The sequence below is a fragment of the Thunnus maccoyii genome, chromosome 6 (genome assembly GCF_910596095.1).
Source record: "Thunnus maccoyii chromosome 6, fThuMac1.1, whole genome shotgun sequence".
NCBI lineage: Eukaryota > Metazoa > Chordata > Actinopteri > Scombriformes > Scombridae > Thunnus > Thunnus maccoyii.
In genome coordinates, this window is record NC_056538.1 from 18,674,085 (window position 1) to 18,686,650 (window position 12,566).

General features: G+C 39.5%; 3 protein-coding genes across 3 annotated transcripts in view; 1 reads left to right on the forward strand and 2 right to left on the reverse strand.

Moving 5' to 3' along the window:
• si:dkey-103g5.4 overlaps positions 1–2,542 on the reverse strand; it is a 49,397-nt gene extending 46,855 nt beyond the window's left edge. Inside the window, exons 1-4 of the mRNA XM_042414492.1 lie at positions 2,460–2,542; positions 2,136–2,194; positions 1,437–1,660; positions 438–599 (exon numbers count right to left, since the gene is read on the reverse strand). Coding sequence (XP_042270426.1) covers positions 438–599; positions 1,437–1,660; positions 2,136–2,194; positions 2,460–2,542 — 528 coding nt within the window. The remainder of the gene's footprint in view (positions 1–437; positions 600–1,436; positions 1,661–2,135; positions 2,195–2,459) is intronic.
• A 2,382-nt stretch (positions 2,543–4,924) lies between these two features.
• zgc:162608 (uncharacterized protein LOC100037332 homolog) lies at positions 4,925–6,154 on the forward strand. Its single transcript, XM_042413099.1, has 3 exons — positions 4,925–4,980; positions 5,087–5,180; positions 5,305–6,154. The coding sequence occupies exons 1-3, from the start codon at positions 4,932–4,934 to the stop codon at positions 6,152–6,154; spliced, it is 993 nt and encodes a 330-aa protein (XP_042269033.1). The 5' UTR covers positions 4,925–4,931.
• A 598-nt stretch (positions 6,155–6,752) lies between these two features.
• On the reverse strand, positions 6,753–11,064 carry LOC121899379 (zona pellucida-like domain-containing protein 1). The gene is made up of 11 exons (XM_042415146.1): positions 10,985–11,064; positions 9,579–9,707; positions 9,230–9,456; positions 8,870–9,060; positions 8,644–8,716; positions 8,453–8,550; positions 8,242–8,325; positions 7,977–8,148; positions 7,292–7,391; positions 7,165–7,188; positions 6,753–7,053 (listed from the first exon to the last, which is right to left on the reverse strand). Exons 1-11 carry the CDS (start codon positions 11,031–11,033, stop codon positions 6,896–6,898), a joined length of 1,305 nt encoding a protein of 434 aa, XP_042271080.1. The 5' UTR covers positions 11,034–11,064; the 3' UTR covers positions 6,753–6,895.
• Between the last annotated feature and the right edge of the window lie 1,502 nt (positions 11,065–12,566).

Below are 12,566 nucleotides of genomic sequence, written 5' to 3' on the forward strand. Positions count from 1 at the left end.
AGTTTCAATGTATAACTAGGTGAGGGGTCATTCATACCAAAGACTACTATGGAGGACAGTGACAAAAATATACACTGCATGGGGAGAGCAGTGAAGGCCTTCCTAGCTGACAGTCACAGGAAGCAGTTGATGGTTAAATATTAATGGCGGAAAGGGCAAAGACATTGAGGTTGTACTCATTAGCCTTGTCTATGATTGTAGAGTCAGTTCTGTAAACAGATCACAGTTTACAACTTAACTTGTGTCTCTTTCAAAATACTCAAGCACCATTCAAACAGATCTTCAGGATGAGTTTCCTGCCAGAGAGGGAAACTGGACCACAGTGTAGTGTCATTTTGTGAGATATGCCAGTTACCTTTGCTCCACTTTTAGTGTATGTGTGTGTGTGTGTGTGTGTGTGTGTGTGTGTGTGTGTGTATAATTGCACAAGGTCAAACCTGCTGCCTACAGTGAAGTGACCACTGATATCTGTCAAGACAATCGCCATACTGTGTACGTGTATTTCCATTTCTGCAGACATCGTACAGTTTCTGTACACAAGCATCTTCATTGTTGGTAGGTTGGTAGCCAAGGGTACAGGGGCACCGCCCATCACTGGCCTGCAAGAAAGGCAGCAGGGTTCAAACAATTGTCTTGTATAATTCAATATAGGGTTCATGGTTTGGTCAGTTTGTTACCTAATTCTATTAGGTAACAATGCCATTTTGTCATTCATTCATTCATTGACAGAGACAGACACGTTAAACCACACTTAATCACAGCTGAAGACTTTTCTGTTTGCCACTGCCTTTTATTAAACCAAATATCTTACACTGCACTGTAACTTTTATTCTCCTGTTTTATCTGTTTTATTCTATTTTAGCTTCTTTATATTTCCAATTTAAAACATTTTAATTGTATTTAAATGTCTTTTTATATTGCCTTGTGTTGCTTTGCCTTGTCTTGATGCCTTTTATGCTCTATGTAAAGCACTTTGAATTGCCTTGTTGTTGAAAGGTGCTATACAAATAAATTTGCCTTGCCTTGCCTAAACATGTAAATATTACTAGCACACCATCTATTTATCTATCTATTAATTTGTTCATTCGCTCATTCATTCCTTCATCTCTTCTTCCCTCTTTCCTTTCTTCATTCATTCATTCACACAAACACTCAGACAAGAGTCAGGGTAAAAAATCTCATTCTCCTTATTGTGAGTTGATGAGTGAAGAGCTCAACACTCATGCATGCTGCAACAGACAGGGAAACACAACCCCTCTGCAAAGGAACATGATCTGCAGCTCTTTCAGCTTGAAGCTACAGATTGTTCAGTCTAAGGTTTCTGAGAGAGAGTGAGGAAGCTTCTTTCATGACTATATTAGTGTGTGCACTGTATCCCAGGACTCAAAAGTTACACGCAAAAAAAAATCATAGATTGAAATTACAGTTTTTCTCACTTGAAATCTCTGTCCTACTCCTGGGCAGACACAGTTGTCCTGGCCAGACAGAGGCTGCTGAGCAACAGGGCCACATGGCATAGGAGCAGACAGGCCTGGTCTAGGACAGAAGTGGTGAGGAGGACACTTCAGACAGCTGTCCATGGATACACCGCCAGCAGTTGGCCCATAGCTTCCCTTCGGACAGGGGATTGGAGAGAAGCTCCCCAGTGGGCAGTAGAAACCTGATAGAAACAATAATATGTTCTGACATACCTTTTTGTTTATATGTTTCTGAGTTAATGAGCTGTGATCCTGTGTTACATATGAAAAAATATAATAATTTAAGGAAAAACCAGAATACATTTTATAAAGTATGGGTATGTTGTATTTCATATTTTTCCAGTGTATTCATCTTTGTGTGTTTGTTTGCTTATTATTGTTAATTGAAACTTAGGTTTTGTGTGTTTTTGCACTGAATAAATGAATAAAGGATTAAATATTTATATATATCTCTATGTACTATACCCCTTTACTATTTCCACCACACTAATATCCAAGTTACTTCCTTGTAAAACTCAAAAAAGTCAGTAATATAAGAGACTAAATGTATCCACCATAAGCAGATAATGTAGTGCTGATGTTTCAGTATTGATCAAAGACCAGTTCACTGTTTGCAATATTCTAACAGAAATCATAGTGTGCATCAGGACAGCCTACCTGACTGGCAGGGTGGCCTCTCCTGGACATGTTGGCTGAAGTTGTTTCCATGAACCAGACTAAGAAGCACAGAAGCAAACAGCCACCACAGACACCAGAAATTCTTACACCTCCATGTCCTTAGCATTGTTAATACTTCCACTTGTTGAGGAAAACGACTGTTGAACCACTCAGGAAGGAATTTTTAATTCTTCATCCTGGATCTGTAAATAGCTTCTTGGTTGCCTGTCTTGTTTTGGCCATAGCCAAGAAAATAGATATGAAGGTGCTGTAGCTAACTCATTCCCTTGATAAACATCCCCTGTCTGCTGTAGTTCTGCACACCTGACCTGATCTGTCTGCTGGTAGATAGAGCTGCGAATGAGGTAAGTAGTGGGCCAGTTAGTCTGCAAAACTTTCAATAGCATGCTGAATGATTTATGGCCTGTGAGGTAAGGTGACAGCGACAGTGGAGGGGCCGGTTGCTGAACGCAGCAGAAAAAACAGAGAGTACGGCTACCTGATGCTGCCAGATCACATTACTGTATTTGTTCTTCTCACTACTACCATGAATCTGATTAATGATTTGGCTCCCAACGTACATCAACACAGCTTTGCTTTAGAGGAGTCTATGAGCAAGTACATGTTGAATTCACCTTCAGATTCTCATATCAGCTATATCTGGCTTTATGCAAGCCAGCTGCAACTTCCAGCTTCACTTGCAAATGAAAATCTTTGACGGACATGTATTGAATACTACTACTTTTGTTCCTTTGTGTTTACTTATTGCAATTGTAGAAAGTGACACTATAGTCAAGGTCTTTGTGGCCTACAGCTGACTGATCATTTGCATCAAGAAATGTCTCTTTTTTCTATAAATTGTTAAAATGTAAATGCAGTGCAACTCAAAGATCCTTTATGCATTTATTCATATGAGTGACTAAATAAAAAACCTGCATTTGGTACAAATATGTATATTTATTTGGCACAAAAAAAGCATTTCTTTTTCATGGAAACCTTTGACCTGCATACTGTTCACTGTGATTCTAATCTCTGCATGTCTGTGTACAATAACTGAGGTAAGATTGTTACCCTTTGCTCCATATTTAAATGAAAAAGGAAACCCATTCCAGCTTTTTATTATGTAAAGTATATTAAGTGGTACAATTAAGTCTAGATATAAACATTGATATAAGTCATCAAGAGTTATTTAATTTTTTTTCTACATGTATAAATTCCTGCATATGTGCGCGTGCATTTATGTGCATATGTGTTTATGCACATGATATGTTAATAAATGTTAACTTTTTAACATTTAACTGTATTTGTGCAGAAGGCAGTCAAGAGTGATGTTTTTATGTACAGGAACTAATGCCTTCCTCATTCCACACTGTTATTGTATTGAAATAACGTTGGACTTTGGATAACTGAAATAACCTACATATTTCATCACGGTAGCCATGGACTATGATCCTCCAATGACGACTAACTTACCTAACTGAACAGGATTCAACTTTCACCTACATATCCATGTCACCAGTGGAGAAAAACTCTCCACATTGCATTCACAGCTGCAAAACAGGCTAATAAGATCATAGAGTGGAGATCATCGGAAATATGAAGCCACATTATCACCAGTAATGGAATGTGAAATGCAAAAGCACCTCATACAAATTGCCCTGTAAGTAGGCATCTGTCATTCCTTGTTTATGGCAAGGGGAAAAAAATCTAGAGCACAGAGCTTAGCATAATCAGTAGTGTTTACTTGTGTTGTTTTGGGCTGCTCTGTCCTGGTTTGCAGCACAAACACTGATGTGTAAACGTTTGATTGTCAAGCATCCAAAACAAGCCATGATAATCAAGGCTTTAAAAGCTGGTCCAAAAGTGGATACACTGAATTCTTGCACAATTTAACAGATACAAAACATAAAAAACACTTGTGCAATGCTTACAGGCACTGTGGATCAAACAAGTGACCCCCCTGTAAATATTCATATAATTCAGCTTCCTGGCAAATTGGACCTTTGACGTAAAAAGCCATAAATCCAGCCAAATTTCTTATCAGATTCTGTATATACAAACTTGAACTTGTTGAACCCTTTTGGTGCGCTCCAGTAAACTTCTACCTCATTTTGACATTTTCATTTTAAAAAAATAAAGAAAGTTAAAGTTTTCATTTTGCAATAAAGACAGTGCAGTTAGCGTTGTCGAGTTGGCAGCAGCCTTGCCATATCATCATTATTACAGCCTTCTTGTTTTATCATACTACTTATCATAGTACTTTCCCCTTTGTGACTTCATCTTAAAGCGATGCATGCCCTATTAGCATGACATCATCTCCTTAAATCAATGCCGCATGCAATGGAAGTTTTATGAAGGTTCAACAGTGGACGCTGGTGCTATTGGCATGTCCTCGCTCTGTAAATGTGTGTGTGTGTGTGTGTGTGTGTGTGTGTGTGTGTGTGTGTGTTTGTGTGTGTGTGTAGTTTTCTGTGTATGTGCATGTTGTGTTCCATCATCACTGTGACCTTCCACGTGTTGACTGTTGACACAGGCAGAGTTTGGGCAGCCGCTCTGATAACAAGACCTTTATAAGTCAGATGAGCAGAGAAGTCGTTCTGCAGACCCCTGATCTTCAGGTAAAGGCCAGCCACTGTTTCCCATATTGATTGTCTTCTGTCTTAGATTTAGAAGGGAACGTCTATTGCAGAATATATGAAGATAATTTGTGGAAATGTTCAGTATACATGAATTTGTTCATTGTGATTTAAAATTCTTATGCGTTTTTCTCATCTGTCCCTCCACAGAAAGATAAACATGCATCTAAAAGTTGTGATCTTCACCCTCTCATTCTTGACAACTTTAGGTATACATTGCTCCTCAAATTCTATTTATCCTTATCCTTATTATCCTTATTTATCCTTTATTTTGCAGTGAAGTTTTTTTTTCATGTATGTTTTCTTGTTTTGCAGCTTACCCACTCCACCGTAACACCAGGGAGGCAACATGGGTGGATTCAAAGGCAAACCAGGCTCATGAAAAGACAGAACTCACAAAAGATGTGGAGTAAGTTCAAATCAAGTACATTAAACCACCTGAAATAAATTTGCATCTGTACACTCAACTCAAAGTGAAATATCTGAATGTCAACACACTTCCTAAAGGAGTGCTTTTGTCTCTCTTTGCACAGTAAGCTCTACAAGATTCACATAGATGACAGTGGCCTTTACAACCAAGAAGATGATCTCAACAAAAACCCTGTGGCAGAAGAGATGCAGCACAAACTCAACATGGAGTCAGAGCGTCTGCGTGCCCGTCTGCGCCAAGAGCTGGCCGAGCTGCAAGAGAAGTTGTCCCCATCTCCAGCTCACCTCAGCTCTACCCTGGCCAGTATGAGGGAACGCCTGGCTCCCCTCACCCAGCAGCTCCAGAGCTCTCTCAGTAGCAACACCCAAGATCTGTGTGGCCAGCTGAGCCTCTATCTGCAGGGCCTGGAGACAGCCGAGGCTCAGGCGGAGGCCAGTCCAGCTCACTACCAGGAAGCCTTCCACTGGATGGGCCAAACCCTGGAGCAGAGCAGCTCTAAGCTGGCTGACATTATCAGCGACTTCCAGACTAAAACCGTTGGAATGATCGAACATCTGAAAGAGATCAGTGCTAGTGAGGGAGAGGCAGCCAAGTCGGGGCTCTGGCAGGAAATGAGCTCCAGGTTGGTGCAGGAAGTGAGCTCAGTGAGGGTGGAGGCACAGAATAGGGTGGGGACTTTCAAAGCAGAGCTTGCCGCTTTGCTAGAAACTGCACAGCCTCTTAAGGCTGAAGTGGCAGCCAGTATGGAACGGTTCTGCCAAAATTCAGCTCTGCAGGGCCAAGTGTTTCAAGCGCGGATGGAGAGGCTGTTTGTTGGGCTGGAAGAGGAGGTCCGGGAAGCCCCGAGCCTGTTACCCTCTTCCTCCTCCACAGAGTCAATTGGCTTTTTGCAGGAGGACTTCTCAGTCAAATTCTCTGCTCTGATCCAGGACATTCTGCATTCAGTGCAGTGACAGAGACAACTGTACATTTTAAAGAAATTATAAAAAGCTGCCATTACGGTCCCAATTGAAATTATTCATTTGAAGTATTGTTGTCCATGAACTTGGTTTGCTGTTTGCGAGCAAAAGTAAGTAGCCTGTACATATTTATCAATGTATTGATTTGATTGAAGTGTTTGTTTCATTCTGTATGTGAATGAGTCAGTATATTAACTGTGTTGTGTAAAAAGATGCCTCTCGTTGAAAGTAAGAAGTTTAAGATTGTAAAAATCACCTGTTGCCATTTTTTCATTATGTAATATTAATGGAGTGACACACAAAGCTGATTTTAAACTTTATTTTGAACATGTACAAGAGATAGCAGCAAGTCTGACTAATATACTCCATATAATAATGTGTTTTAACTATTTAAAGCAATACAATCAAGATGCAAGATACCCAAAGCCACTCATAGACTGGTAGGAATGTCAATGGATGAATAAAAAAACATTAAAAAATACTAATTTGCTTACAAATTACAAAAAAACTTACAAAAATTTATTTTGCTTACAAAATTTGCTTTTTTTATTTATTTTTTTTTACATAGTTCAGGTTTTACTGTTCCTTCATAACCGATTAATGACACGGTTTTTAAAATCATGATATTATCAGATAGTTGTAAAATCGCAATGAACATACAGTTTATTTCAACACTTCAAAGTTGCACAGGAGGGTATGAGGTTACCAGGCGAAGACAGATTGCCAGTAAATCTGTCAGTGAAAGGCCTGAGGTAATCCTCCAATCCAATAAAACTTCTTCAGGGCAAACCAACCACCAAGAACCAGCAGGACAGCAGCAGCCGAGCCAAACACAACACCCACCACCAGGCCCGTCACGTTCACGTCAGTCTTCTCTGGTGCCACATTACCACCTGATGCACGTAGGGGGAGATTAATGGTGATTTCTTTTGGGGTTGTTCAAATAACCTTCAAGACATTTGAATGTATATCTGGATTTATGAATGTAATTAAAATATACTCACTGTAAGCAGCTGCATATGGCCTGTCTTTAGTGGGAGGACATAAAAAAAGAGAGTCACTGAAAGAGTCAACTTTTTATCATAGTGTTTAAATAACAGGAAAGAAGTTAAATTTTTAAGTGGGTCTAACCTTGTCCAGCAGTGTAAAGTGGTCCGACTGAAACAGTGGCAGATTCGCTGCTCTCTTCTCCAAAAGGAGCCAAAGATCTTTTTCTTCTGGTATTACAAGCCTTAAAAATAAGATCCAGATGGGTTTAGTTTCATCTACATCATATCATGTATAACTATGGCTTTTTGACATACATTTTTTAGTTTAAGAAGTAATATATCATTTATTAAAAATAAATCATAATGAAGACAAGATGAAGTGTCCCCGATGGCTTGGGTGTTTAAGGTGCCAACCATGAATGTCAACAACCCCGGTTAAAATCTGGAGACCTTTGTTGCAGTCATTTCCAATTTCTCTTCTCACATTTCTTGTCATCTCTCTATTGTCAGCTGTATAATAAGGACATTGAATATACAACAACAATAAACTAACTAACTAACTAAAAACTTAAGACTAAATACTGTTTTTGAGTCTTTTTTATGTGGCTTTGAAAGTGTCACATTGTCTGCTCAACACTGAGGAAACTTCTATTTTCCTCATGTCCTTGGATGCATAAAACAGCTACATTATATACATGGTGATAAACTATATCATTCAAATCTTTGCCCTTAAATTAGTGCCATGGTGTTCCTTTGAAAGTTGCATCACAATTACTGTCCCTGATGTCTTATAAGCAGAGCCATTTGTTCTTGACTTTTCAACTTACGTTCAACAGCTCTTGACATTTGCTGGGCTCACAGAGTCTCAGTATGCAGTGCAGATAGATGCTGGACTTTGCCTGGTCACGGTGTTGAACAAAGCGGAAAGCCTCAAAGTTATAACGGGCAACCTTGGAAAGGCCATTGCTTGTCACAGTTGTCCTTTGGTCTACTGAACAGCTAGTGGAGAGCAGAGTTATTCATATATTTAAGAGTCACATTATTTCATGCACATACAGTATGAAGCTATATTAATAATGTGGGCTACCATACCCAGTGAAGAAGTTGTGTTGCTCAGTGTGCGACATGTTGTAAGCACTGGGAGTTCCAAAGCAGTGATCGAGTAGTACATGGAAACTGAAAACAGAACAGCAGGCCATTGAGTTACTGTTTGCCACAGTGATACAATGTGCTCAGTTTTATTTCAGTATTTGTTTTCATATAAACGCATTCACTATGAGCATTCACCCATCCAAATACTTACTTTCCTGTCAGGTTAACAGCCTTCACCTCCACATAGATCCTTGTTCGCAGCTCAAGACCTGTTGAAGGTACGACTAATGGGTAGCCATAGTCAGAGTCCTACAGAAATAAGATGTCAGAGTAAAATAAGTCAAGAGAAATAGCTCTGAAGTGTTTCTGAGGCAGCTCTTATAAATGAGAACTTGTACTTACATTGAAAACACTCATTTTTAGTGTATCAATGAAGGTTCCATTATTATCACTGGTTGCCACTGAGACTGAGGAGCTAAAGAAATCATAGAAAAGAGGTAAAATAGAGAGAAAAAAGAGAAACTTGAGTATTTTCAACTCAATGAATTGCCTCATTCAAAATGCAATGTGATACATTTACAACTTGTCTAATTCATGGCACAAAGAAATAGTTTCTACAGTTACTCACGCCACTATTTGTGTGTTGTTGATCAGGTACTCCAATGGGTAGCGGCAGGAGAAGTGATAGTAGAGGTCTGTGGAGTAGCTGATCACCCCCTGGTCAGATCTGGGTGTGTCGATGTAGCCTGTGATGATAACTGACTGGATGCTTAGGAAGCTGCTGAAGGGACCTGTGGGGTCCGGGGTCTCATCCACAATCTGAACAGAGAAAGTCATCGAAAATCATTACTTGACCTTTATATTTCCAAATAACTCTCAATAAAGCGTTTCTCATTTAAAGCCCAGTTGCCGTTCCAATTTGTCAATTTCTTCGTAATATGTCCCTAATTCTGCACCATTCAACATTATCTACCAGACACTTTCTGACCTGCAGGGACTGGCGACAGGGGTTTTCCTGACTGTGGTTAACAGGAAGCTGGTAACGGATGATTGGAGGGTCCACGCTGGTGTCGATAGAGCCTTGGCAGTCTGTGTTGTTGTGGTTCCCATTCAGTGCCAGCTCTGTGGGGTTGAAACCTGCCCACTGAGCGGTGCACAGGTTGACCTCCAGTGTGATCATATTGATGCCGCAGTCAACCGTCAGGTCCAAGTTGTCTGAGGAAGAGAGAATAAGACAAACCAAATGAGACTTAAAGAATAGCTCTGATTTATGCATAATTTGTGCAGAATGCTCATATAAAACTGATCTGATTTAGTGGAAACAATTGTTAACCAACCTGGGGTCCTCTCATACTCGGAGGAGCAGTTGTAGACACAGAGAGCAGGCTGCAAGAGCACAGCCAGCAGAGGGAGACAAAGATAAAGAGTCATCCTGCCTGGAAGAAGCTCAGTCAGTTGGTTCAGTCCTATAAAGGATGGAGGGACACAAAATAACAATAGCAACATGTTCAACCTGTGAAAAATGCACAAAGATGCTAGTGATTATTTAGGAAAAAAAAGTGCATGACTGCAGTTTGTAATATCAAGTTGTGTTGCAAATTACTTTTATCTTGCTGAAACTGTTAATATATAACATTTCCATCAATTTATAATACACATTTAAATTTACAAATTAATATGTTTCAAACAGAGACCTATGTGACAACCTGAGGAGGGTCTTACCTTGCTGGTACCTGAGCAGGTGTCACAGAAGTAGTTGTGCAATATGGCTTTTATAGTCTTACACAGCCTCACGATACCTAAAACCATAGAGGTGTGACTGTCTTCAGCTAATTTTAGACCCCTGCGCACACACACACACACACACACACACACACACTTTCTCTACCTTTCTACTGTGACTTCTCGTTTAGACAGCAGCAGCTCCTGGCTCACTGTCAGGTCTTCACCGGCAGATTAATGTGTCAGAGGGTTTTAACACTGATCCCTCAGGTTAAGAAGAACTGATGTTTCAGGTTTCCCTTCATCAAAAATGATTATTGCAGAACGGAGGTGAAAGTTATGGTTGTTAGCGGGCTGAGCCGAGGCAAATGAGGTTTAAACGTGGATGCAGTGTGCATAATTATTAGTAGATACAGTATGTTTTGTTGTTTTGTTTGGAAAGGACTACATTTCGAAAAAGACAGTAATTGGCCTTGCAGGAAGATTTTGCTCACAAATTACATTCATGATTAGTAAATTATTGTTAAAACCAACAATAAATACTTTGATTTAAATTAAAATCCACTTAATCTGAATAAAAACAAGTGTTTTGCAAAGCTTTCCAAACCCTTCTATCACAAATGGAGAAATACATGTTCCTAGACATAAAATATCATTGTGTAGAGATTCACTGTCTTCAATAGCGGCTTTATATCTTGAGAATGAAACACCTAGGATGCTTGTAAGATGATCACACTTGCCACAAGCTACACAGTACACAGCCAACCAGGAGTAACCTTTGTTAATTTCCCTTGCATGTCAAACCTCTCCTCTATTGTCTCTCCACAGTTTTACATTGCAGGTAATCTTTATAGCTATAGGCCACAACTACTATGGCTGAGACAAAGAAGCCTCATTGTTCCCCAGAAATACAGAATGAAAAGGAGCAACGGTGTTTTTGCCAAAGTGCCCATGGTGATAGAAGACATTTGTTACACTATCCACAGATGCGTCACTCTAATACAATCTCTTCGTTCCTCACCTGTGTCCAACGATGTACCTCCCAGGCCACTTGTTTGGAAACAACTCATCGGCCATTCTTCTGCGCTCTAATCACATTCTCCATTCCTCCATTTTCCTATAATCCTCCTGGCTGTAGGGTCGTTGATAATTGCAGATTATGTAAGGATGTCTGGACGAAATGTACAAAGGTTGATATGTCAGGATAAACCACAAATAACCAATACATTAAATAATCATGTTAAATTCCAATAACCATGTAATAACCATGCCATTTACATGCAATAGTTTATGGCATGTAAATGTTTTGAAAGAACATTTGTTGATGTGAAAATAACATCATAATAATAATAAGACGGTTGCCTAAACAAATTAGGATAGAATAGAAAAGAGTAGAAATCAACCATGAAGTAACCATTATCAGGAGGCTAAAATTAGATAGACCAGACTGCAAGGATTATTACGACAGTGTACTTTGATGATGATTAGTGTAAATCTTTAGACTCCTTTCACAAGGATCAACAATGGTAACTGAGATACAATCACATCTGAAAACAATGAAAACAAGGCCCAGGGGAGGACGCAGATTCGGTTTTGGAAGAAAGAGGATACACTGGGAAGCTTGTGAGGGCATGGTACTGTACTCTGCGGGCATGTACAGTAAAGGAGATCATTAATGCAGCTAATAAGACCTAAGGGTGTGTCCACCATGTACTGTGGTTAACTACAGTACATGGTGGATATGGTCCAGAGTTGGATATGTTTAAAATTCATTTGCAACACTTCAAAGTTGCACAGTAGGTTTTGTGTATGTTGCCTACAAGAAAAAGCTATGCATTGTTGTTTACTTTGACAACCAATAAGCTAAATACAACTTCTCTTGTGATAAATTACTGTAACATTCCTGAATTGTTGCTAAAAATACATAATCAGTTAGTGTCATTGCACAATAACTGATTCATCTCAAAGGGGCGTCGATGCTCTGCTTCATTTCATGAGTAGTTTGGTGTCATCTCCTGGCCAAAATTAGACAGAGCTCAAATGCTTTGTTGTTGTCTGCATCCAACAGACTCATGATTCACCAGAGCTGAGGAGTGCGAGCCAAGAGACACAACTTCGCCCTCAATGAACAGGCAGCACAGTAACAGCCATTGTTCATTTGTTTTTTTGTCAGAAAAACACTGATGGACATTCATTCCAATAAACTGTTATGTAACAATTAATCTGGAATAAACAGAAACACAAGAATAAAGTCATCTGAATACTGTAGCTAACAATGTTTTTTGTCCTGCACAGTCAAGTGGTGATCTGAAAAGAAAGCCTAACATGAGAATAACAAGTCTGTTCAGTCAAGTTAATCTTTTAATTTTAAAATGATTTATTCCACAGAGACACCTGCATATACAGTCCAACATTAAAGTCCTGCTGTGAAACGTGACATTCCTGAGTCTGTTGCCCAACAATAAACACACTGAGGATGTGAGAAAAGCTCAACAGGGGCAGCGTTTGTAGCACACAGTCACAGTTCTTCATCACATGACAAACATTTTGCATGCATAGTCCAATAATCAAATCAACCTAAGAGGCTTTGAAAGACCAAAACA